Genomic DNA, 26,585 nt, shown 5'->3' on the forward strand with positions numbered 1-26,585 from the left:
GGAGAAGGTCAACAATGGAACAAAGGGTTGTTGAAGATGATAGCTTAAATAAATTCAAGGCAGAACTAGATAAACATTTGAACATTTGGAGTGAATGGATGGGTGAAATTGGAAGAGTTTCTTTTTTTTTTTTTTGGTTGATACTGTATAACTTGCTTTCTTTCATCTTATGCCTCTGCTAATGCTAATGTATCCTCCTTCCTTTAATTTTTTTTTATTTTTGGGCTTGTGTATATTTGTTGGAAATGTATTTTGTTGTTTTGTGTATTTTAGATGAATTTGTATTTTAGTTATTATTATTTTTATTTTTTGGCTTCAGAACTCAAAATTTAAGTTATATATTTTTTATAATGGCCTTGAAGTTCTGTGTGATATCTTTCCATATCTGTATAATATAAATTCAGTCATTCAGTTAGAAAACTATATACTTTTGATTTGTAACATTCTTCACTTGTCATTTATTGAAAAAGGAAACTTTTTTAGATATAAAAATACTTTTGATATTACAAATGGCCTGAAGCTCTCTATATTGTAATATCTTTCCATATCTGAATAATGCAATTTCTGTCATAACAGTAGTTAGCAAACTATATACTTTGATTTTTAACAGGTTTTTAAAAATGAAGAGCGTTTCTTAGATCTAAAATAGCGTTTGATATTATAAATGCATGCTTTTATTTATTTCTTTTCAAATTGAGTTATATTTTATTTTAAGATTAAAATTTTTTTTCTTTTTTGAATTTGTTTAAAGCTAGTTGAGATGCCAAAAAACCCGTCAGTTTCTTTCTTTTGTACTGGTGATTTCCTAAACTGGACTTCCATACATAATGTTAGTCTTCAGGATTTACAGACCACCTTATGCTCAAAGAGTAGTAGGAATTTTCTGGAAGATCTCACCTCCAACTTAAACCTTACCCAAGATTTCAAAAAGGTATTTAATTTATTTACTATATGGATAGCCCAACATTTATATTAATATTCCTAATTACTTAATATAATACTCTAGTCTGAACATTAAATAATAAACACAACAAACTAAGTATTTCAAAATATTCTTATTGAATATTTTAAAGAATTATTTCAAAAGAGATGAGATTTGATCTGAAATGTTCTTAGTGCTTTATTTATTACTTTATTGACTAAGATATCAAATATAAAATGTCAACTGAGGTTGATTGCCAATGTTCTAATTGCTAAATCTTCTTTCACAGTAGTAAACAATATATAATCATGCCTAGAATAATAGTATCAATTAATTATATAAAAAGTAATTCCCCACTTTTGCCAAGAGGGGGGTCCTATGTGCATGGAGCCATTTTAGGGATTGGAGTTGCAGTGCACCTTCCCAATTATGTTCTATGCAATTTAGATCATGAGTTTTGTAAGTTGGTCCCTATTTCATGCCCTCTTTGGATTGATTTATATAGGTGATTGCAATATGATGTGGTATTATTGTCTAATAAAATGAATACAAAAGTTATATATAAACCGTATTATTATGTAAAGTTGTATTGTATTGTATATATAATTCAAAGATCTCATTGAGATAATTGTAACCATTCATGGTAACTCTTGCCTATATCACAGGTTTTCAATTAATATATTTTACTATGCATAGCACTAGCATTTCTGTTTTGCCAGTTAACGTCTGAATTATTACTACTTAATCATATAGTCTGATGATCAAAACATGGTTAATTAACATACAGCAATCATATTTACGGAAAGAACCATGAGAGGGGAATACATATACCCAAACAGATATTCAACCTAAATGAAAAGGGTTGTTTCATTTCTACAGGTTTATTGGGGAAAAAAATGCCTGATTGCACTTATATTTCCATTACTGAAAAGTCTGTGCCAGGCTTTAAGGCAGTGAAAGATCGGCTGACACTTCTGTTTGGTAGATCTAATCTGGTCTGATATGGAGGGTCATAAACTGAAACCTGTGTGCATTTACCGCTATCAAAAACCTCATGCCCTTAAAGGTTTAAACAGGTTTTATGTGACTGTGTACTGGTACCCAAACCCTAAAGGGTGGATGACTGCTGTTATTTTCAGAAGATTCTTGGATCAGAGTTACAACCAAAATTGGAAGTGTATTGCAAGGCAGAAGGAATTCCGTTCAACATCTTATTTATTCTTGATAATGCCACAAGTCTTCCACCCAATATTGTTGATGTCTGTTCCAATATCAAGATTGTTTTTCCCTAGCAAATATAACCTCAATACTCCAGCCTATGGACCAATATGTGATTAAATCTTTTAAGGTTCAGTATTTAAAGTGCATTCTGGCTGATCTAATTGACAAGACCGGCCAGAAGAGTATGCAGCAATTTTGGCGAGCCTTCAATATAAAAGATGCTTTAAAATTCATTGATGCTGCATGGCATGAAGTTCCACATAAATGTATTCAAAGTTTGTGGCATAAATTATATCCAGTCTTAGCAACTCCTTCAAAGGCTCTGATACCAATGAAGATTATGCACAAACTAAAAACAAATGTGTATCGCTAAAAAGATTGGGTTCAGTGAAGTGGAGGCAACTGATGCTGATGATTTAATTGATTTGCATGATCAAGAATTGTTGAATGAAGATATGTTTGCACTGGAGCAGTGTTGCATTTAAGAGGAGATAGCAGCAAGTGAAAGTCCAGAGGTTACAGAAGAATGGAGCCTGAGAGTGAGAGGAATATCAAAAGCATTAAATCTTATAGATAAAGGCCTAAATCTGTGAGCTGATGAAGACACTAATCTTGAATGAAGCTCTAAAGTGCAACATAAAATTTCATTAGAACTTGGTTGCTACTATGAGTTGTTTGTGAGAAGAGGCAACGTACAAAGCAATGGATTCTGTTTTCAATTGCTCAGGGCAGCAGTCAAGTGAATCCTTCACCTCCCAGGTTAGCATAACACACACACACACACACACACACACACACACACACACACACACACACACACACACACACACACACACACACACACACACACACACACACACACACACACCTGCACCTGTCTGGTTTGAATCTGAGGGAACAGAATCTGACCATGGTGATCCCTCCCATCAATCTGCTAAGGCCACCCTCCAGCCCAATCTCCCTCTCTCTCTCAATTGTTGTACTGTATATGTTGGTTATAGTGAACATACTTTTTCGTACTGTACAAAAAAAAAAAAAAAAAAATGTAAATCAATAAAGATGAATGAATTTTGGTTGCTTATCATTTTCTTTAGAGTGTCCAGTCTTCCAACCAAAGAAAATGAATGGTATGTACCAGTAGGAGTAGCTTAGCTAGATTGCAAGAGTTACTCTCATAGGCCTATAGCTTAGCTAGATTGCAAGAGTTACTCTCATAGGCCTATTATCGCATTTTTTGGTGATTATTTACATTATGCGTGAATTTGAATTACACAAGACATTCTGGAACATAACCCTTGTGTAAATTAATAAGTCACTGTACTTTTTTCTGGAAATTAGTGAAATAATAAGCACTTAGACCTGCATGGAGTGTAATTTGTCTTTAATTCCTTAAAGAATTACAGATTATTCTGAGATGTTTTGTAATACTTCCTATATCACTCCTTGAGTAACTGTAAAGACAGTAGAACTGACAAATGTGTAAATTATGGTGACTTGATTTATGTACAGTTGTTAATTTGATTGCACATTTCTTTTTTGTTAAGGTTTAGTTTTGAATTAGTTAACAAATAGCTGTTAGCAAACTAACATGGATCAGGTAAAGATTATATTTTAACAGTTTTAAATAATTTTACATTAGTTATTAATTTAGTTAATAAGATTAATAATTAAAACGATATAAATTAACATTAAGTAAATGGATAACTGTGAATTCTTACACACTTGTAATGCTATCGTTATGTGTCACATAAGGATAGCATTACAAGTTATCACACCATCAGCATCACATACCAAGACAGTGGTTTATAATTCATTATATTTATACTTTCTCTACTGTACTCTCAAACTAAGAATGTACTCTAAAACTACTCTGGTTAATGTCTCCTGGAAGCAATCATAGGTTAGTTAGCAGCAGGGAGTGAGGGCATCTAGAATGAGAATAGGGATTTGGATGTAAGCATTAGCATTAGCATTAGTAGAGGCATATGATGCAAGAAAGCAAGCTTATGCAGCATCAGCCAAATTAAAAAAAAAAAAAAAAAAAAAAAAAAACACTCCCATTTCACCCCTCCATTCGTTCGAAATACCTCTCCAGCTTAGCCTTAAATTTATTTAGGCTATCAACTTCCACAATGAGGGATGGAAGTCTGTTCCACCAACCAACTACCCGCTAGCTAAAGGCAAATTTCTGCACATCTATCCTACATCTGTCTTTCCTCAATTCGAATTTATGCCCTCTCAGGTGATTATTCTGAGCAAGAGGAAGAATCCCATCAGTATTGAGCATGATCAAACCATTCAAGGCTTTATACACCTCTATCAGATCACCTCGCCGGTGCATAGTCTCAAGACACTGTAATTTGCAAAACTTAAGCCTTTTTTCGTAAGAGAAACCCTTTGTTCCATTCACTAATCTTGTTGCCCTTCTCTGTACTCATTCCAGCAGCTCTATATCCTTCTTGAAATGAGGCCTCCAGACCTGTATACAGTACTCAAGGTAATACTCAAGGTAATGCCTGACGATTGCCTTATACAAGGGAATAATCACCTCCTTATCCCTGCCAGAAAAATTCCTGTATATCATTGACAAGACACCATGAGCTACTCTTGCAGCCCGTCTGCACTGCTCAGAGAACTTCATATCTGCCTGCACAATTACCCCCAGGTCCTTTTCATTCTCCACCACTGTCAGTGTAGTACCACAGAGTTGATACATTGCTCTGAGGTTACTGTTTCCCATATGTAGTATTTTACATTTGTCAATGTTAAACTTCATTTGCCACCTCTCAGCCCATCTGCTCAACCTTTCCAGATCCTGTTGCAGCAGCATAGCATCAGTAGAGTCCTTACCAATCCTGCCAACCTTTGTATCATCTGCAAACTTGGACATTAAGCTTGATATACCATCATCAATATCATTTATAAATACAGAAAACAATAATGGACCCAACACCGAACCCTGAGGGACTCCGCTAATAACATCAGTCCACGATGAGCAGTGTCCATTGATTACCACTCTCTGTCTTCTCCCCCTCAACCATCCCTTTATCCATAGCAGCAATTTGCCTCCAATGCCACACTGCTCCAATTTGTGCAGAAGTCTTCCATGTGCAACAGTATCAAAAGCCTTTCTAAGATCCAAATATATAATATCAAAGTTATTCCCTGCATCCAGTTCTTTTGTGACTGCATCATGGTATCCAATAAAATTGGTCAGGCAAGACTTTCCCTTAACAAAACCATGCTGTGTCTGAGCTATAACTGAAATCTTGTCTAGATGATACTGCAGTGCTTCTTTAACCAGCGTCTCCATTAATTTTCCTGGAACAGAAGTTAAACTCACAGGTCTATAATTACTTTTATCAGCCTTTGATCCTCCTTTGTGAATTGGCGTCACATTTGCACATCTCCAGTCTATGGGTATCTCCTCTGAATCCAAAGAAGCTCTCATAATTATGGCTAAGGGTTTGCTTACTTCCTTTGCTGACTCCTGTAATATAACTTGATAGATCCCATCCACCCCTGGTGCCTTTTTTATGTTTATCCTCAACGATTTCTCCTCCACTTTTCCTTTCACTTATTACAAAATCATCTAGCTCACTGCCAGAGTTTACTTCACCTCTGGCATTTCCCTTCCTGAATAACTCCTCATGTGTGAATGTAGATGCAAAATGCTCATTTAGTTTGCTAGCCACCTGAGCAGGATCCTCAACTGTTGAACCATCAATATCCAGTGGAACAATCTGATTCATCCCTTTCCTTCTAGAGTTTACATAGGTAAAGAACTCTTTTATGTTTTTCTTTGCATCCTTTGCCAAGGATTTCTCATAATCTGCCTTTGCCTGCCTAATCTCCTTTGTCACTTGGTTACAGACCAGCTGATATCTATCATAGGCTTCCATGTCACCCATTAATTTATATATATCCCATGCATTTTTCTTCTCTGCCATATGTCTCATTAATTCATCTGATATCCATTTAGGCCTAAACCTTGAACAATATTTCTTAGCTGGTATGTAAATCCTAGTAGCTTCCAAGATAAGTTCTTTGAATGCTTCCCATTTTGAATTTGCTGTTGGTAACATCATCAGTTGGTTACACTGTATAGAATTTAAATACTGTCTCAGACCATCGTAGTCGCCTTTGCGAAAGAAAAAATCCTTCCCTTTATCCCTGATGGTAGTTACCTCTTTGTTGTAGGATTAGATATTTGTTTGGTGGTTAACCTTTCTGAGCATCTTAATTGTGTGGGTGGGTTCAAGATTGCATTAGAAAGATTCATTATTTCACAAATTTCCAGTTTTTGATATACCTGCACACCATGTCACTAAAAGAATATTTAAGTTGTTTATTTTTGTACCAAAATAGTCTGAGTTTATTTATGGAAAATAGGTTTTAGAGTGCAGTGAGGTTTAAAGGATCTCATAAATATAGGGATGATTTCAGTGAGTCTCATGAATACAGAAATGATTCCAATGAGTCTCATAAATACAGGACTGATTTCAGTGGATCTCATTTGTTTTAGTATGATTGGACATGAACCACAGAACACTATATTATTGTCATGAAGGATTAATGATGTATGGCATGTGCAAATGGAGTGATATTTTGCTTCAGTGATGTGATTGGAGCAAAATATCACTCCATTAATCCTTCATGACAATATTGTGGCCTGTGGTTAATGTGACATCATAGACTGGAGGAATTTCTAAATGTTTTTTCAACTAGGGGTGTTGACCTGATCTCAGATACAGGAATTAGCTCCCTCCATCAGTGAGTTGTTCCATGTTTTTAGCCTGTGCAACATGCAGATAGTTCCATGAAAATATATACTTTTTCTGAAATACATGATGTTGCAATATGGCCAAAGTTTTATGTACTTAAAAACCAACAAAAAAGTGTCATTTAGTTGTGAATGATCAGGGATAAAAACTGGCTACATGGAAAAAGAGATCATTGCTAAATTATGATCTGGGATCCCCAGAGAATAGTTAACGATCAAGTTGTTTATCTTTCTCTCTCTCTCTCTCTCTCTCTCTCTCTCTCATTCTGATGAAAAAGTATATTAAACTTTCAGTTTTACAGACTAATGTGGGAAGGGGCTGTCCATTATTTCTGAATGTTCATTAAATTGAGAGTTGTTAGTTGTTTTCCAGATCATTTATACTCCATATAGTTGAAAATTTTAGCAGTTACTCTTTATATGTATTAGAAAATTGAAATTCAGCTAAACAATAAAAAAAAAAAAAAAAACAGCTTTTATTTACCTTGGGTTTATTAGTTGATACATAGCCAATAGAAGATAATTTACTATAACTTTATTCAGAGTCAGAGCTAAGAAGCTAAAGTGGGGATACTGGTAAATATTTAGAGTCAGACACCATATGACCTCTTAAAGCTTATCTTTGTTTTTTACAGTATCTAATGCAGTTTTTTTTGCCACACCATATTCCTCACAAATGTTACAAAAATAGGTACACTACAGTCTTACTTCTCTAACAGTTTTAATCTCTGTGCAACACTCAGATGCATGCATGTTCTCTTTTAACCAGTTCTCTTATGGGGCCTGGAAAGTTATGTTATAATAAAGAAAGTGGTCCTTGAGGTTGTCACAGACATTCTCTCAGATATGCCAGACAAGCTGTACTTGCTACCTGAGAGTCTAAAATGCTGATGGAACTGATATTCGGGTGACACTCAAGTCAAGTGGACCCAATTTCGGCGAAGTCTGGACGGTCTGTGACAGCCAAATCCTCTGCTTGCACCTTCACGATGGCGGGACTGTTAGTAATCATGGGTATAACTTCCATGCACAAGTACATGGTGGGTGACCACCCAGGTGTGAACCAACGTAGGCAGGAGTCGAGGTGTGGCACCCACACCACATGGAGGAACGCCGCCCCTCTATGTTACCAGGCAGTACTAGGTGGTAGATGACTCTCATCAACTGGTGAAATACCACCACTTTGCTTATTGGAGGCTTGAAGTGGTGCAACCCATGTTTAGTCTCTAGAGCTAAGTTCCGGTTAACCCCTCCCTTTCTCTTCCATCATGCAATATGATTGATGACTTTTGAGGTTATGATGAACGTCATGGCGAGATCCAATATTCCTTATATTTTGAGGGTACAGCTCTAAAACGGTGTTCACAGGCCGGCCGCTAGTTAGTACACTGGACCAAACCTATTGGTAACTCTCTAGGAGGCTTCCGGATCAGCTAGTGTATAATCTTGCTACCTCTACTCTGCCAGATAGTGACTGGAGGGAGTCCGAGTAGTGTGTATGCGGGGAGCATTGTCGAGGCCATGTTATGTCAAGGATCTGGGTATATTCTTACTACGTGTACACCATATCCAAAAATTTCATTACTTCATACAGCATGTCCCACCCACTTTTTCTTACTATTGAATACACCATGAATTTTCAAACTAATAGAGCAAGCTTATCTGCGAAAAGGTCTAAACCTCCCAAACACTTCCTAATTCATTTCACAAGTATACGTGGTCTCAATTCTAATCTCAACGATGGCCATTTCCACTTGCAGTCTGCCAAACCCCATGTACTTTTTCTGACAGAATCTCAGTTATCGGTTGTTTCAACTACTGCTCATCTCAGATGCCCAAATTATTCACTGTATGATTCCTTTTGCCTCAAAGGTGGTACTTGTGCATATGTCCATTCTGATATTCCTTGTCAGAGACTTGGCAATTTGGAATCTCCTCTCTTTGATCGTCTCTGGCTTAAAATCTCTCTACCTCATTGTGTCAAATTCATCTGTTGTCTCTACCATTCTCCCAACTCCTCTAATCACTTGGAGCTCTTTGACTTCCTCTCTTTGTAACTTGACTTTATCCAGTCCAACTTTCCTAACAGTGAGGTAATTTTCCTTGGTGATTTTAATGTTCACAACTCCATCTGGCTTCCGTTTTCTAGTCACACCGACCCAGCTGGTCGAGATGCCGAGGCTTTTGCAATTACTAATGACCTAGCACAGATTGTTCATTTACCTACAAGAATACTGGACAATCCTAATCATGCAGCCAATATATGCTTGATCTTTTTCTCACAAACAACCCTTCTAAGTACACGGTCGAAGTGAGAGGTCCTTTAGGCACTTCAGATCACAACTTGGTGATTGTCTCTTCTCCAATGGAACCTTTATCTCATGGCTATTCCAAACCTCGTGTTGTTTGGCATTACAAGAATGCAAAATGGGATGACCTGCGTGACTTCTTTTCTTCTTTTCCTTGGTCGGATTACTGTTTCAAAACTTCTGATGTCAACATTTGCTCAGATCGTGTCAGTGAAATTATTCTTGCAGGAATGAAATCCTTTATCCCACACTCCACTTTAAAATCTCGTCCTTTATCTAAACCTTGGTTTTCCAATAAATGTGCTAAGGCTGTTCAAGAGAAGAATGTTGCATATCGTAATTGGCTTGTTTCTAATTCTTCAGTTTCATTTTCTGCCTACACCAAAGCTCGCAACAATTGTAAAGCAGTCATTAATCAGTCTAAACTAGAGTTTGAACAGGCTAAGAGTAGAAAACTTGCTTCTTGCCCTAATGGTAGCTTAGCATTCTGGTCTCTTGCCAAAGCTATTGGCTGCAACTTTTGCCCATTTCTGCTCCCACCTCTGTCCAAACCAGATGGTTCTGTTGTCACTTCAGCCAAGGATAAAGCTGACCTGCTAGCATCCCATTTTTCTTCCAGCTCATGTATTAATGATCTTGGTAAAACACCTCCCACCATTCCCAACACCCTCCATTCAATGCCTCCTGTAGTCTAATTCATTTATGGACTAATTCAATGGAAAGGTTTGGTGAAACACAAACTCTTGACATCTCAAAGGCTTTTGATTGTGTTTGGCATAAAGGTCTTCTAAACAAGCTGCCACCTTATGGTTTGCCAACTGTTTTTAGTAATTGGTTATCCAGTTTTCTCTCTGATCGCTCACTGAGGGTGATGGTAGATGGCTCTCTGTCTTCTAACTTCTCCACTAATGCCGGTGTCCCCCAGGTTCAGTTCTTTCCCCCACTCTTTTCCTCTTGTATATTAATGACCTTCTTCTATTGTCGGGCAGTCCTATCCATAGTTTTGCCGATGATAGCACATTGCATTCCACTTTCCATTTTGAGAAACCTTGTCCTGCTCACTCAGCTTCAACTTCTCGAAAATTTGCTACCAATTCCGTAAATGCCGATCTTCGGGTAATTCTCCATTGGGGCAAAGACAACTTTGTTGATTTCAACCCTTCTAAAACTCAGTCCTGTCTTATACAAATGTATCTTGCAAAAAGGATTCTTCTGCTCCTATGCTTATCTTTAGTGACACTCCGATTCCTAGGCAAAATGATATATCTCTTTTGGGGATTACCCTGACTTCTAATCTCTCTTGGCCCAAGCACATTACAAATATTGCTTCCTCTGCATCTAAGAAACTTGGTTTTCTCTTTCACTCTCGGCGTTACTTTTCTTTCAAACAGCTGCTCACTCTGTATAAATCGCAAATCCACCCTGCCATGGAATATTGTTCCCACATCTGGGGTGGTGCCCCCAAAACCTCTCTCAGGCTTCTTGATTCCATTCAGAAGAGGGCAGTTAGGTTAATTAATGATTCATCTCTAACAGAGTCTCTCCACTTGCTTCCTCATAGACATACTGTTTCTGCTGCATGCCTCTTCTACAGATACTTCCATGGGCACTGTTCTTCTGAATTGGCTTCTATAATTCCCGCTCTCTCTTTGAAAACAGTCCGAAAACGTGCCGCCACCAGCCAACATCCATTTACTGTCCGACTTCAAACCCACAGAACCAACTTTTCATCTTCCTCATTTATTCATTCAACTGCTGTTTTCTGGAACAACCTTCCTTCATACGTATTTCCTGAAAATTACAATCTACAGAAGTTCAAGTCCAATGTCAACAAATATCTTCTTTCGTCTTCTCAACCTCCAACCCAAGCACGGTACTAAGTACTATAGGTTCTAATACCTCTCGTGTTTGGGGTTCACATAAAAAAAAAAATAAAAAAAAAAGTGGGTACAGATGAACAATTAATGGTATGATAGTGGTCATACTGGGATGCTTGGTGTCAGTTGCCATGACTCATGAGTTTCCAGTTTTCCATATCTCATGAGCACACTCAAAATGCACTCTGATTCCTGTCAAAGTTCATCCTTTAAATCAAGGTACATAAAATTGAGGGTTTACTGAAATAAAAACTTATGGTTGGACAGTATTTGTAATCTTAATGCCATGAAAAATCTAATAAAAATGTTGATTGCAAGTATTGTGATCCCTATTGTGATTGTGCTTGCAATCACAAGTATTGTGATTGCAAGTACTGTGATTCATTTAACAATTAATTATAATTCCTTTTGTAGTATAATGTTAATAATGTTAAGTAATGGATTGTTTAAGTTAATTTAAATATAGTATATTTTGTATTTTTTTAGCCTAGTGACACAGGAAGTTTTAAGTTTCCAGCATATGGCCTTGACATTTCTTGGGTGAAGTTAGCCAACTTAGTAGAAAACCTAACAATTCTGTCGACACAAATGCATGATGAGATTTCTGTTCCAAATGAAGAAGTTTTACTAAATATATCCAAATTAGAGAAATCAATTCAGCAGTTCGTCACTAATCAAAGAGGATCTAATGTTAAGAGGTAAGAATGTAGTTTGCTTATATTTGTCTTTTACACTGATGTGAATAATAATTACCAGAAAAGAACTTCTAATTCAGATGAGATTTCAATGATGAGGAATTGTGATTTCAATGCTTATCATTGAAATCACAAAATCTGAAAATGCTTTTAGCATTAGTATTAGTAAAGGCATATGATACAAGAAAGCAAGCTTATGAAGCATCAGCCAAAAAAAAAATAATAATAAAAACCCTCCCATTTCACCTCTCCATTTGTTCCAAATGCCTGTCCAGCTCAGCCTTAAATTTATTTAGGCTATCAACTTCCACAACAAAAGATGGAAGTCTCTTCCACCAATCAACCACTCTCTGGCTAAAGGCAAATTTCCACACATCTATTCTACAACTGTATTTCTTCAATTTGAATCTATGCCCCCTCAGGTTCTTAATCTGAGCAAGAAGAAGAATCATATCAGCATTCATCTTGCTCAACCCATTCAAGGCCTTATACATCTCAATCAGATCACCTCGCAGGTACCTACTATCCAGGCACTGCAATTTGCAGAACTTGATCCTTTTTTGGTAAGAGCACACCTTTGTTCCACTCACCAATCTTGTTGCTCTTCTTTGTACTTGTTCTAGCAATTCTACATCCTTCCTAAAATGAAGCCTCCAGACCTGTACACAGTACTCTAGGTGTGGCCTGACCATTGCCCTGTACAACGAGATAATCACCTCCCTGTCCCTGGCTAGCAAAATTCCTATATATCATTGACAAGACTCCATGACCTGTCCTGGCAGCCCGTCTGCACTGCTCAGCAAACTTCATGTTTGACTGCACAATTACCCTCTGGTCTTTTTCACTTTCCACTTTCCTGAGTGTAGTACCACACAGTTGGCATGTTTCTCTTCGGTTATTGCTACCCATATGCAGTACTTTGCATTTGTCAATGTTAAACTTCAATTGCCACTTCTCAGCCCATTTACCAAACTTGACTAGATCCAGTTGGATTAGCATACTGTCTTTACTGTTGTTAACAACCCTGAAAACCTTTGTATCATCTGCAAACTTGGACATTAATCCTGATATAACTTCATCAATATCATTGATAAATACACAAAACAACAATGGGCCCAGCACCGAACCCTGGGGAACTCCACTAATAACATTTGTCCACAAAGAGCAGTGTCCATTCATTACCACTCTGTTGTCTCCCATTCAACATCCCTTTATCCATTGTAACAACTTACCCTTAATGCCATACCTCTCCAGTTTGAACAACAATCTTCCATTTGCAACAGTATCAAAAGTTTTCCTGAAATCCAAGTATATGATATTAAAATTATTTTTGGCATTCAGTCCCTTTGTGACCACATCATAGTATCTAATCAAATTGGTTAGACACGACCTCCCTTTAACAAACCCATTCTGTGTCTTAACTATTACTGCAGTCTTGTCTAGATGATCCTGCAATGCTTCTTTAACCAGCGGCTCCATTATTTTTGCCAGAACACATGTTAAACTAACAGGTCTATAGTTACTTGTGTCACCTTTTGAACCCCCTTTGTGAATTGGTGATACATTTGCACACCTGCAATCCATTGGGACCTCCCCTGAGTTCAAGGAAGCTTTCATAATACAGGCAATCCTCATATAACATGGTAATTATATAACACGGATTGAGAATGAATTGTGGGAAATCTCACATAACACTTTATTTTTGAGCTTTTGTGCTGGAAAAACTCTGCTATTATGTTAGGTGTAATTTTCAAGATTTCCATTCTTTTTTGTGAATCCCTGCTGTTGATTCGCTAGTCGTTATTTTCGTGATATTTTTTAAAGCACATTTCTGGAGGTCACTTCCATAAAACAATAAAAACAATTTGCAGTTTCCAGTTTATTGTTCTTTTCTGTTAGTATAATCAGTTATAAATGGGTAGTAAACTCGATCTTGCATTTTCTACAGTAACGATAACTGGAATTCTGTGGGTTTTCACGTTATTATGGTGAAATGTTTTTCCTTCCACGAAATATTCAATCATGTAAAAAACATAAATAAATATTCAGAAAATCATTACTCCTTATCTCACTTTTGCGTATTGTGTTTGTTGCAACCTGTGTGTGCTGTATTCTTTATTATTAATTGCTTATCATTTTTGCTGTTTTAAATTTTACAACCAAAAAAAAAAAAGTCAATGAACAGAAATATCAATTAGTATGTATATATTAATTAAACTAGTACGTAAGCGTAAATTTATTTTTATTTTGCTATCTGAAAATTATTCTTTTGATTTTCACGTATCATTTAACTTTGTTAATTGGTAAGGTAATAAAGTTAAATTTGTGCTTTATATCTTTAAAGTGGGGTCCACTGTATTTTTTTGGGAAATCCTAGCACAGAACCCAGGGATTTCCCAGGGATTTTGTTGGGAAATCCCTGGGTACTGTGCTGTTGAACTTGTGCTTGTTTGAGACCATAAAAAAATGTGACTTCGAAGTGAGCAGTTCGTGACTTTTATAGAGAGCAGAAGGTACACGAAATATAAATGCTGCAGAAGAGATTTGCAAACCCAAACTACTGTGTTATACAAGGGTTACTTGTATTATTATTATTATTATTGTTATTATTATTATTATTACTAGCCATGTAGGGCAGGGAAGCCTGAGGCTTATGCTGCACCAGCTAAAAAAAAATTTCGAAGTTACCCTGAGAGAGAGCAAGAGTGAGAGAGAGCAAGAGCAAGAGAGAGCAAGAGAGAGCAAGAGAGAAGAATGATGATATCCAGCTCAGGACCCTGGGTGTGCCAAGCCCATACTCACCAGATGTGAACCCCTGGGGTTAACTTTTGTTGAAGCTTAATGTAAGAAAGTTAGCTAATGTATTTTTCTGGGATTAATGTAAGTGAAAAGTAAATATAGTTAGTTCCTTATTAATTAATTACTAAGACTATAAATTTTTAGAACACTTAATCAAACTCTATAGTTTTATGTACTCTAAACTTAGCCATATAGTTTAATTGCATCTGTATAATATTTATTACTCTTCTCCAGTATACTTTTTTTTGTTTGTTTTAGTATCTTCTCTCTCTCTCTCTCTCTCTCTCTCTCTCTCTCTCTCGCTCTCTGTATATGTATCTCCTCACTAGTGATACCATGGTCACAACTTCTTACATAACAATATACACAAAGCGTGCGTGGATTGATGAATTTGAGGTATTGCTCAAAACATCAAAGCCAGATATTGTTGCGATATCAGAGACGTGGTGTCACACAGATATAAGGAATGCAGAACTGGAATTTGGGGAGTACAGAAAGTACTCCCCAAATGTGTACAGAAAGGATAGACAGGATAAGAAGGGAGGAAGGGTTATGCTATTAGTTAAGAAACACATAAAATCCAAGGAAGTGAAGCCAGTTGACATCGCTGGACAGTGCAGTGTCGAGTCAGTTTGGTGTGACATAAGAATTGAGAGTAGGAGTGTGCTATAGGTCTAATGACTCTGATGAGTATAATAAGAAACTGTACAGAGAAATAGAGTGGGCCAGTAAATCAGAGAGTCTTATAAGGGGGGATTTTAATTTCCCAGATATTGACTGGAATTTGTGGGTTGGTCACTCACACACTAGCAAGACTTTTGTGGATTTATTGGATGATTGTTTTCTACATCAGCATGTTTGGGAGGCAACTAGAGGGAGTAATACTCTTGATCTGATTATCAGTAGTGATTCTTCATGCATTAAGAATCTGCAGATAAAGGAACCATTTGGTGGCAGTGATCACAGTGTGCTGAAGTGGGATTTACTCAAAGAGGTAACTCAAAGAGATGGGCTTTATTCAAAGTTATATTAAAGGGGTAAAGGGAAGGGTTTTTGCTTTCGTAAAGGTGACTACGGTTGTCTGAGACAGTATTTAAATTCTATACAGTGGGACCAACTGATTAGCATTAGTAGAGGCATTTGATGCAAGAAAGCAAGCTTATGCAGCATCAGCCAAAAAAAAAAAAAAAAAAACCCCACTTCCACTTCACCCCTCTGTTTGTTCAAAATACCTGTCCAGCTGAGCCTTAAACTTATTTAGGCTATCAACCTCTACCACAAGGGATGGCAGTCTGTTCCACCAACCAACCACTCGGCGTTCTTGTGGGCCTATATGAGAGCTTGAAGGACAGGGTGGATGCCCTCGAAGAAACTAAATTGAGGGGCCCATCAAGCTCTCAGCTGCCCACATCAACGCCAGAGCTTGCACTTGGGCATAGCGTGACACAGAGACAACCCCCAAGGCAGAATGCGCTGGTCCCGAAGGAACTAGTAGTTGTTGGTGACTCTATTGTCAGGGAAACGGGGAACATGCTTTGTAAAAAAGATAGGTGGAACAGGACCAGGGTATGTCTGCCAGGGGCAAAGGTTGATGAGGTTGTAGAGCGAATATCATCTTTTAAGGGCACAAAAGGTGATATAGTTGTACACGTTGGCACTAATAATATTAAGAGTAGGAGACCGGCAGAATTACTTAACAAGTACAGGTCACTGTTGAACAAAAGCCGAGAATTAGGGTTGAATTTGAAAGTGTCTGCAATTCTGCCCAGACACGATAGGAGGGAGTATATGATGAGAGCCTTGTCGATCAATTCGGCCCTGGAAAGATTGTGCAAGGCTCAAGGGGTAGAATTTTTTTCAGCCTGGACTGTACTTGTTAACAGGAGAGATTGCTTCTACAGGGATGGGATACACTTAAATAGAAAGGGTGCAAGAATATTTGCTGATGCTATCGAGGCAGTGTTAGGTGGGTCGGAAAACTGCTAGCTTGGGGGGAGACAAAGACCAATAGATTGACAGTAGCCACTGGCAGAGGTGAAAGAGATTCTTGCACTGCTTCTATTAGAATGAGCAGAAGCCTGAAAAACAAGATGCATGGTATTTCAGAGACTGCTGGGAGCCATTGCGGTACAAATAAACACATGGGTTGTGTTAGGGTAGCTAAGAATATAAACAGGTGCATGTATACTTGCGTGTACACCAATGCTAGAAGTTTAGTAAATAAATTTGATGAATTTGAGGTATTGCTCAAAACATCAAAGGCAGATATTGTTGGGATATCAGAGACGTGGTGTCACACAGATATAAGGGATGCAGAACTGGAATTTGGGGAGTACAACGTCTACAGAAAGGATAGACAGGATAGGAAGGGGGGAGGGGTTATGCTATTAGTTAAGAAACACATAAAAACCAAGGAAGTGAAGCCAGTCGACATCGCCGGACAGTGCAGTGTTGAGTCAGTTTGGTGTGACATAAGCATTGGGAGATCAAAATTGAGAGTAGGAGTGTGCTATAGGCCTAATGACTCTGATGAGTATAATAAGGAACTGTACAGGGAAATAGAGTGGGCTAGTAAATCAGAGAGTCTTATAATGGGAGATTTTAATTTCCCAGATATTGACTGGAATTTGGGGGCTGGTTACTCACACACTAGCAGGGCTTTTGTGGATTTATTGGATGATTGTTTTCTACATCAGCATGTTCAGGAGGCAACTAGAGGGAGTAATACTCTTGATTTGATTATCAGCAGTGATTCTTCATGCATTAAGAATCTGCAGATAAATGAACCACTAGGTGGTAGTGATCACAGTGTGCTGAAGTGGGATTTACTGAAAGAGGTAACTACCATTAGGGGTAAAGGGAAGGGTTATTGCTTCCGTAAAGGCGACTACGATGGACTGAGACAGTATTTAAATTCTATACAGTGGGACCAACTGATGATGTTACCAACAGCAAATTCAAAATGGGAAGCATTCAAAGAACGTATCTTGGAAGCTACTAGGCTTTACATACCAACTAAGAAATATTGTTCAAGGTTTAGGCCAAAATGGATGTCAGATGAACTAATGAGGCATATGGCAGAGAAGAAAAATGCATGGGATACTTACAAATTAACACATGACACAGAAGCCTATGAAAGATACAAATTGATATGCAACCAAGTTACAAAGGAGGTTAGGCAGGCGAAGGCAGATTACGAGAAATCCTTGGCAAGGGATGCAAAGAAAAACAGCAAAGAGTTCTTTACTTATGTAAACTCTAGAAGGAAGGGGATGAATCAGATTGGTCCACTTGATATTGATGGGTCAACTGTTGATGATCCTGCTCAGGTAGCTAACAAACTAAATGAATATTTTGCATCGACATTCACACATGAGGAGTTATTCAGCAAGGGGAATGCCAGAGGTGTATTCAACTCTAGCAGTAAGCTACAGAATCTTGAAATAACTGGGAGTAAAGTGGAGGAGAAACTGTTGAAGATAAACACAAGAAAGGCACCCGGGGTGGATGGGATCTATCCAGTTATATTAAAGGAGGCAGCAAAGGAAGTAAGCAAACCCTTAGCCATAACTATGAGAGCATCCTTGGACTCAGGGGAGGTACCACAGACTGGAGATGTGCAAATGTGACCCCAATTCACAAAGGAGGATCAAAGGCTGACACAAGTAATTATAGACCTGTGAGCATATCTGTGACAATATCTGGGAAATTAAAATCTCCCATTATAACACTCTCTGATTTACTGGCCCACTCTATTTCCCTGTACAGTTCCTTATTATACTCACCAGAGTCATTAGGCCTATAGCACACTCCTACTCTCAATTTTGATCTCCCAATGCTTATGTCACACCAAACTGACTCAACACTGCACTGTCCAGCGATGTCGACTGGCTTCACTTCCTTGGTTTTTATGTGTTTCTTAACTAATAGCATAACCCCTCCCCCCTTCCTATCCTGTCTATCCTTTCTGTAGACGTTGTACTCCCCAAATTCCAGTTCTGCATCCCTTATATCTGTGTGACACCACGTCTCTGATATCCCAACAATATCTGCCTTTGATGTTTTGAGCAATACCTCAAATTCATCAAATTTATTTACTAAACTTCTAGCATTGGTGTACACGCAAGTATACATGTACCTGTTTCTATTCTTAGCTACCCTAACACAACCCATGTGTTTATTTGTACCGCAATGGCTCCCAGCAGTCTCTGAAATACCATGCATCTTGTTTTTCAGGCTTCTGCTCATTCTAATAGAAGCAGTGCAAGAATCTCTTTCACCTCTGCCAGTGGCTACTGTCAATCTATTGGTCTTTGTCTCCCCCCAAGCTAGCAGTTTTCCGACCCACCTAACACTGCCTCGATAGCATCAGCAAATATTCTTGCACCCTTTCTATTTAAGTGTATCCCATCCCTGTAGAAGCAATCTCTCCTGTTAACAAGTACAGTCCAGGCTGAAAAAAATTCTACCCCTTGAGCCTTGCACAATCTTTCCAGGGCCGAATTGATCGACAAGGCTCTCATCATATACTCCCTCCTATCGTGTCTGGGCAGAATTGCAGACACTTTCAAATTCAACCCTAATTCTCGGCTTTTGTTCAACAGTGACCTGTACTTGTTAAGTAATTCTGCCAGTCTCCTACTCTTAATATTATTAGTGCCAACGTGTACAACTATATCACCTTTTATGCCCTTAAAAGATGATATTCGCTCTACAACGTCATCAACCTTTGCCCCTGGCAGACATACCCTGGTCCTGTTCCACCAATCTTTTTTACAAAGCATAGACACAGAGACAACCCCCCAAGGGGGGGTTGTCTCTGTGTCACGCGATGCCCAAGTGCAAGCTCTGGCGTTGATGTGGGCAGCTGAGAGCTTGATGGGCCCCTAAATTTAGTTTCTTCGAGGGCATCCACCCTGTCCTTCAAGCTCTCATATAGGCCCACAAGAACGCCGAGTTGTTGCCTGATATCGATACACTCCTTGCATCGCGCACACACAAAGACATCCCCCGTACCCGATTGCTCTGTAAACATCAAGCAAACAGTGCATTTTATAAGGCTGTGAGTCAGAGGACAACTGCCCCCCTCAGTTCTGCTCTGAGCCACAGCGCTTCCATTAGCTTGAGCCTTTTGCTTTGCTGCTCTGGTCTGAGTCATGATTCTATTAATTTATTAATTAATTATAATTAATTATGTTATGTTATTAATTATGTTAAATATAATTAATTATATTACGTTTGTAATCTAAGTCGTTATATGTATTTATTTAAACGTACAATTTAACTGCTAACGAAGTTCAACTAACGCTATCTAGTACGGCATACAACTATCGTATCACAATGGCGGGAAAATTACGAACGCTAGCGGAGTTGAAACACGTGGAAACCTTTACCGATACTTTTATGCAATTACAAGGCCGAGTAAAGAATAAATACACCAAGTTAATCAGAAAATCACAAAATAATGTTATACTACTAAATTTAAATCAAAAGTTTTAGAAAAACAATAATTTCAAATCAATAAATAAGAAAAATCCACTTAGCGGCTTGGAACACGACCGTCTCTAGTAGTCTCGTCAGCAGACTCCTGCTGACGAGGCTACTAGAGATGATGTTACCAACAGCAAATTCAAAATGGGAAGCATTCAAAGAATTTATCTTGGAAGCTACTAGGCTTTACATATCAACTAAGAAATATTGTTCAAGGTTTAATCCTAAATGGATGTCAGATGAACTAATGAGACATATGGAAGAGAAGAAAAATGCATGGGATACATATAAATTAATGGGAGACATGGTAGCCTATGATAGATATAAGCTGGTCTGTAACCAAGTTACAAAGGAGGTTAGGCAGGCGAAGGCAGATTACGAGAAATCTTTGCAAAGGAAAACAGCAAAGAGTTCTTTACCTATATAAACTCTAGAAGGAAAGGGATGAATCAGATTGGTCCACCGGATATTGATGGTTCCACTGTTGATGGTCCTGCTCAGTTGGCTAACAAACTAAATGAGTATTTTGCATCTATATTCACACATGAGGAGTTATTCAGGAAGGGGAATGCCAGAGGTGAAGTAAACTCTGGCAGTGAGCTAGATGATTTTGTAATAACTGAGTGGAAAGTGGAGGAGAAATCGTTGAGGATAAATATAAAAAAAGGCACCCAAGGTGGATGGGATCTATCCAGTTATATTAAAGGAGGCAGCAAAGGAAGTAAGCAAACCCTTAGCCATAATTATGAGAGCTTCTTTGGACTCGGGGGGAGGTGCCCATAGGCTGGAGATGTGTAAATATGACCCCAATTCACAAAGGAGGATCAAAGGCTGTCACAAGTAATTATAGACCTGTGAGTTTAACTTATGAATGTAAACAGAAAATTTTATTACATTGAATAAAATACAGCTATAAGAATAAGCATACAGATAGGCAACATTATTCTCTACATTTATTCAAAACCACTAAGTTTAAAATTAGCATAAAAGAAATCCTAAGTAAACACTAATACTGAAACAAAACAAATAATAAGGTAAACTAATATTATCATTTACCATTTACGATTATTGTTAAAATGAAATTTTAAAAAACACAGTGCATTAATTGCTTGGTTGGAAAGCCTGTATCTTTGCTTAGTTATAAATAAGTCTGAAGTAGAAAAATTCTTTCATTTTGGGTTGCAGTAGGTCTAATTGTTAGAAGTGCATCTAATAAAATTTTTAGATTCAGTGTCAATGTACATATCGCTTCATTTTGAAGACTAAATGCTCAAGCCATAATATGTTGTGGGTTGAGATTAACTATATAATATTGGCGTAAATACAGCATAGTTTACCCATACGTTTAACATAAGTTAAACTTATGGGTAAACTATGGTGTATTTACACCGATATTATATAGTATATTGCTTCATATAAATTCATCTCACTTCTTAATGAGGAAAATACCTTGTTTGATTGGATTAGCTCTACTTTTGCCATCGAAATGGACATATCTCTTTCTGACTCTGTTTTTAGATCCGCTTCTAATTCCCTGGATTCGAATTTTCAATTTCTTTGTTCAAATTATTTTCTCTTTCAGACACTTCTATTGAAGTGCACTGTACAATTTTCTTTGAAAATTCATTCCATTATTGATTTTTTTAGCAGTTCACAAAGTAATCCTGGGGGGGCTCACATCTGGTGAGTATGGGCTTGGCCCACCCAGGGCTGGATATCATCGTTCTTTCCTCTCATGGTAATTTCTTTTTACTTCTGACTTCTGTTCTCTCTCTCTCTCTCTCTCTCTCTCTCTCTCTCTCTCTCTCTCTCTCTCTCTCTCAGGGTAATTCAGAAATTTTTTTTTTTTTTTTTTGGCTGGTGCAGCATAAGTCTCAGGCTTACTTGCACCATATGGCTAGTAATAATAATAATAAAAAAATAATAATAATAATTTCATTTTTATTTGCCATAGCAAAAAAAAAAAAAAAAAAAAAATCAGTCATTATTAACCTCATTTAAATTATTTCAATTGCTTAAATATCTAATAAGGGACACTTTATCTGTATATTTAAAAAGCTGCTGTTTAATTTCCTTTAAAAGCTTATTACTTAAAATAGAATCTTGATTTTCTTATGAAAAAGGAATCTAAAAATTCCTTTGATTGTTAGTAGATTTGCTGTTGTTGTTGTTGTTGTGGGGGTTTTCTGGCTCATAAGCTGCTTTGGCTATAATATGCCAGTAGATTTGCGTTATTATTACTTAATGCTTCAACTGCTGGTTGAAGCATTAAGTTTTCGGGTTTTAAACAATTTAATATATCTTCAGCAATTTATGGATATCTGTCCTTTCATAGATAAGAGAGTTTTAGTTCGTGAAAATCAATTTTTATCAGTGTTAAAATCCTTAAAAATCTCTCACTTTCTAGTGAAATAGTTATTTGCAACTATATTTAATTAAAAAGTAAGCATTATAAAATAAACTACATAGCAGCCTGAATATTACAAAAAAAAAAAAAAAATCCAGCACGTGTACCCTGTATGCACAAAAGATGTTTTATTTTATATGAAAAAGTCCTTAGCTTAGACAAGGTTAAAGAAGTTTAGCATGAAAAGAATCTGAACACATTTAGCATCTTACAACATTTTTTTTTTTTTTTTTTGACAGTTTTATGAATTTGAGGTTGCAATACATATTTAATAGGTAATTTACTTACAGTGGGTTTGTGACCGTTAAAATATGATATGTACACTTGAGATTGTTAAGAGTGTAAATGTCTCAGAAATACAGCATAATTATCGTTGAAGTCTATAATTGTATTATAAAGGATATATAATTATATTCTAGAGAAGGCAGAGAGTGGTAATCAATAGACACTGCTCTTTGTGGACTAATGTTATTAGTGGAATCCCCCGGGGTTAAGTGTTAGGTCCTTTGTTGTTTTCTGTATTTATTAATGATATTGATGAAGGTATATTGTTGCGCATGGAAGACTATTGTACAAATTGGAGCAGAATGGTATTAAGGGTAAGTTGCTACAATGGATAAAAGGATGGTTAAGTGGGAGAAGACAGCGGGTGGTAATCAATGGGTGCTGCTTTTCGTGGACTAATGTTATTAGTGGTGTCCCACAGGGTTCGGTGTTATGTCCACTGTTGTTTTGTATATTTATCAATGATATTGATGAAGGTATATCAGGCTTAATGTCAAAGTTTGCAGATGATACAAAGGTTGGCAGGGTTGTTAAGGACAGTAATGGCAGTGTGCTACTGCAACAGGATCTAGATAATTTAGGCAGATGGGCTAAGAAGTGGCAACTGAAGTTTAACCTTGACAAATGCAAAGTACTGCATATGGGTAGAAGTAACCCCAGAGAAACGTACCAAATGTGTGGTACTACATTTAAGGTGGTAGAAAATGAAAAAGACCTGGGAGTAATTGGGCAGTCAGATATGAAGTTTTCTGAGCAATGCAGACAAGCTGCAGGGCAGGTCATGGGGTTTTGTCAATGATATATAGGAATTTTGCTAGCAGGGAGAAGGAAGTGATTGTCTCTCTGTATAAGGCAATGGTCAGGCCACGCCTTGAGTACTGCGTACAGGTCTGGAGGCCTCATTTTAGGAAGAAGGTAGATTTACTTGAGCGTGTACAGAGAAGGGCAACAAGATTGGTGAGGGGAATGAAGGGATCCTCATACCAAGAGAGGCTTAAGTTCTGCAAATTGCAGTGGCTGGAGACTAGGCACCTGTGCGGTAATCTGATTGAGGTGTATAAGGCCTTGAATGGGTTGAGCATGCTGAATTCTGATGGGATCCTTCCACTTGTTCAGATTACGAACCTAAGGGGGCATAAATTCAAATTAAGAAAAGACAGATGTAGAATAGATGTGCGGAAATTTGCCTTTAGCCAGTGGGTGGTTAATTGCTGGAACAAACTTCCATCTGTCGTTGTGGAAGTTGATAGGTTGAATAAATTTAAGGAAGAACTGGACAGGCATTTGTAGGGAATGGTGTGATTTTTTTTTTTTTTTTTTTTTGGCTGATGCTGCATAAGCTCATACACTTGCTTTCTTGCATCACATGCCACTACTGCTACTGTATTTATTAATGATATTGATGAAGGTATATTGGGCTAAATGTCCAAGTTTGCAGACGATACGAAGGTTGGCATGGTTGTTAATGACACTAATCACAGTACGCTACTGCAACAGGATCTAGAAAAGTTGAGCAGATGGGCTAGGAGGTGCCAACTGAAGTTTAACATTAACAAATGTAAAGTACTGCATATGGATAGCAGTAACTCCAGAGTAATATGTCAACTGTGTGATACTACACAGGTTGGTAGAGAATGAAAGTGACTTGGGGGTAATTGTGTAGTCAGATATGAAGTTTTCTGAGCAGTGCAGATGGTCTGTAATAGTAACTCATGGTGTCTTGTCAATGATATACAGGAACTTTTCTAGGCTAAGGCAATGGTTAGGCCACACCTTTAGTATTATATACTGGTCTGGAGGCCTCATTTTAGGAAGGATGAAACGAGTACAGAAAGGGGCAACAAGAGTAGGGAATGGAACAAAATGTTGCTCTTATGAAGAAAGGCTTAAGTTATGCAAATTACAGTGTCTGGAGATAGGCACCTGCGAGGTGACCTGATTGAGGTGTATAAGGCCTTGAATGGTTTGAGCAAGCTCAATGCTGATGGGATTGTTCCTCTTGCTCAAATTAATTGCCTTAGGGCAATCAATTTGGGCACAAATTCAAATTGAGGAAAGACAGTTGTAGAATAGATGTGTGAAAATATGCCTTTAGCCAGCCAGTGGTTGATTTCTGGAACAAAATTCTGTCTGTCGTTGTAGAATTGGACAGGTTAAATAAATTAAAGACAGAACTAGACAAACATTGGGAGTGAATGATTGAGTGAAATATGAAGGGTTTTTTCCCCCTGATGCTGTATAAACTTGCTCTCTTGTATCATATGCCTCTACTAATGCTAATGCTAGTTCCATAATTAGTAGTTTATAAGGCCTCCATAGCCGAGTGGTCAGGAGCGGGAGTACAGTAGCACATGCTCTTTGAGTAGACCGGGGTTCAAGCCCCTGACTGCTGAATACGGTCGATCTGCCAACCCGCACTGGACCAGGGTGGCAGATTATGGTCCATTTCCCTCGGCATGAATTGTTGAGGAGGCTTCCATCCTGCAGTGGGTTGATAATGGCTGCACTTTACTTTACTTTACTTTACTTTTACCTCACGAAATCTTCAGGAAGTTCTTGACTATAATTTTGAAATGTCGGTGGTCCAGCTTCTTGATTAGAAGTTGATGTTGATCAAAATCTTGAGAAGCAAATTTGATTAAACTCTGCATTTTTCTTTCATTCTCTGTGCTTTTGAATTCATTATTTTGTTGACAAGGAGGCTTTGTCTGTGGCTTTGAAGCCTTTATTCTTGCATACTTTTCTTGATTTCGCTCAGTAGAGATTTTATTATTATTATTATTAGCTATATGGCGCAAGGAAACCTGAGGCTTATGCTGCACCAGACAAAAAAAAAAAAAAGTAAAAAAAAAAAAAAATAAAAAAATTCCCGAGTTACCCTGAGAGAGAGAGAGAGAGAGAGAGAGAGAGAGAGAGAGAGAGAGAGAGAGAGAGAGAGAGAGAGAGAGAGAGGTAGAAGGGAATCACCAAGAAAGAGAAGAATGATGATATCCAGCCCAGGACCCTGGGTGTGCCAAGCCCATACTCACCAGATGTGAGCCCCCGTTTTAGCCATCTTCGAAATACTCTTATAGGTCCTTAACTGAAATTAGATCTGGTATTTTTACAATTCAACAGTTAGCAAAATCCTTTTGTAGACTAGTATGACGTCATAACCAAAAACTATTGCTAGAAGTGATTGTTGTTTGTTGAAGTGATTATTGTTTGTTGAAGTGATTGTTTTATTGTTGCATTCTTGAAGGGATTGTTTTATTGTTGCATTCTTGAAGTGATTGTTTTATTGTTGCATTCTTGAAGTGATTGTTTTATTGTTGCATTCTTGAATCAAAACTGTTTAAATTTTTGAACAGTTTGATCGAAACTTACTTAATTAGGCTACTTAGAAGGTTGATGTTGATCAAAATCTTGAGAAGCAGATTTTGTTAAAGTCCCCCTTTTTTTTTGTTCTCTATGTTTTTGAACTGATTTATTTTCGACACGAGATGCTTCTTCGGTGGCTCTGAAGCTTTTATTCTTGTATAATGTTACTACCTACTGCTAACTCTACCGAATCAACGTTAGTGACTGAGTTGGCATCATTTAGGAGGTGACATCATTTCCATATCTTAGTATGAACTTACTCTACTGAATCAACTACTTATCCACTGAATCAAAGTTAGTGGCTGAGTTAGCATCATTAGTGCCATTTAGGAAGTGACATCATTTGTGTCCTTTAAAATCTAACAGCCACCTAATAGGAAGTGACATCAATGGCATCATTTCAGTAAAAAATTTCTTTACCAATCGGTTTTACTCCA

General features: G+C 37.6%; 1 protein-coding gene across 5 annotated transcripts in view; it reads left to right on the plus strand.

Annotated features, from left to right (window-relative positions):
- LOC150082988 (uncharacterized) overlaps positions 1-26,585 on the plus strand; it is a 1,785,507-nt gene that overhangs the window by 821,032 nt on the left and 937,890 nt on the right. For all 5 annotated transcript variants that reach the window (XM_090377722.1, XM_090377724.1, XM_090377725.1 and 2 more), the window contains 2 exons: positions 752-931; positions 11,599-11,810. In XM_090377722.1, coding sequence (XP_090233848.1) covers positions 752-931; positions 11,599-11,810 — 392 coding nt within the window. The remainder of the gene's footprint in view (positions 1-751; positions 932-11,598; positions 11,811-26,585) is intronic.

Source organism: Mastigoproctus giganteus, chromosome 7 (assembly GCF_048544385.1).
Source record: "Mastigoproctus giganteus isolate SK-2022 chromosome 7, ASM4854438v1, whole genome shotgun sequence".
NCBI lineage: Eukaryota > Metazoa > Arthropoda > Arachnida > Uropygi > Thelyphonidae > Mastigoproctus > Mastigoproctus giganteus.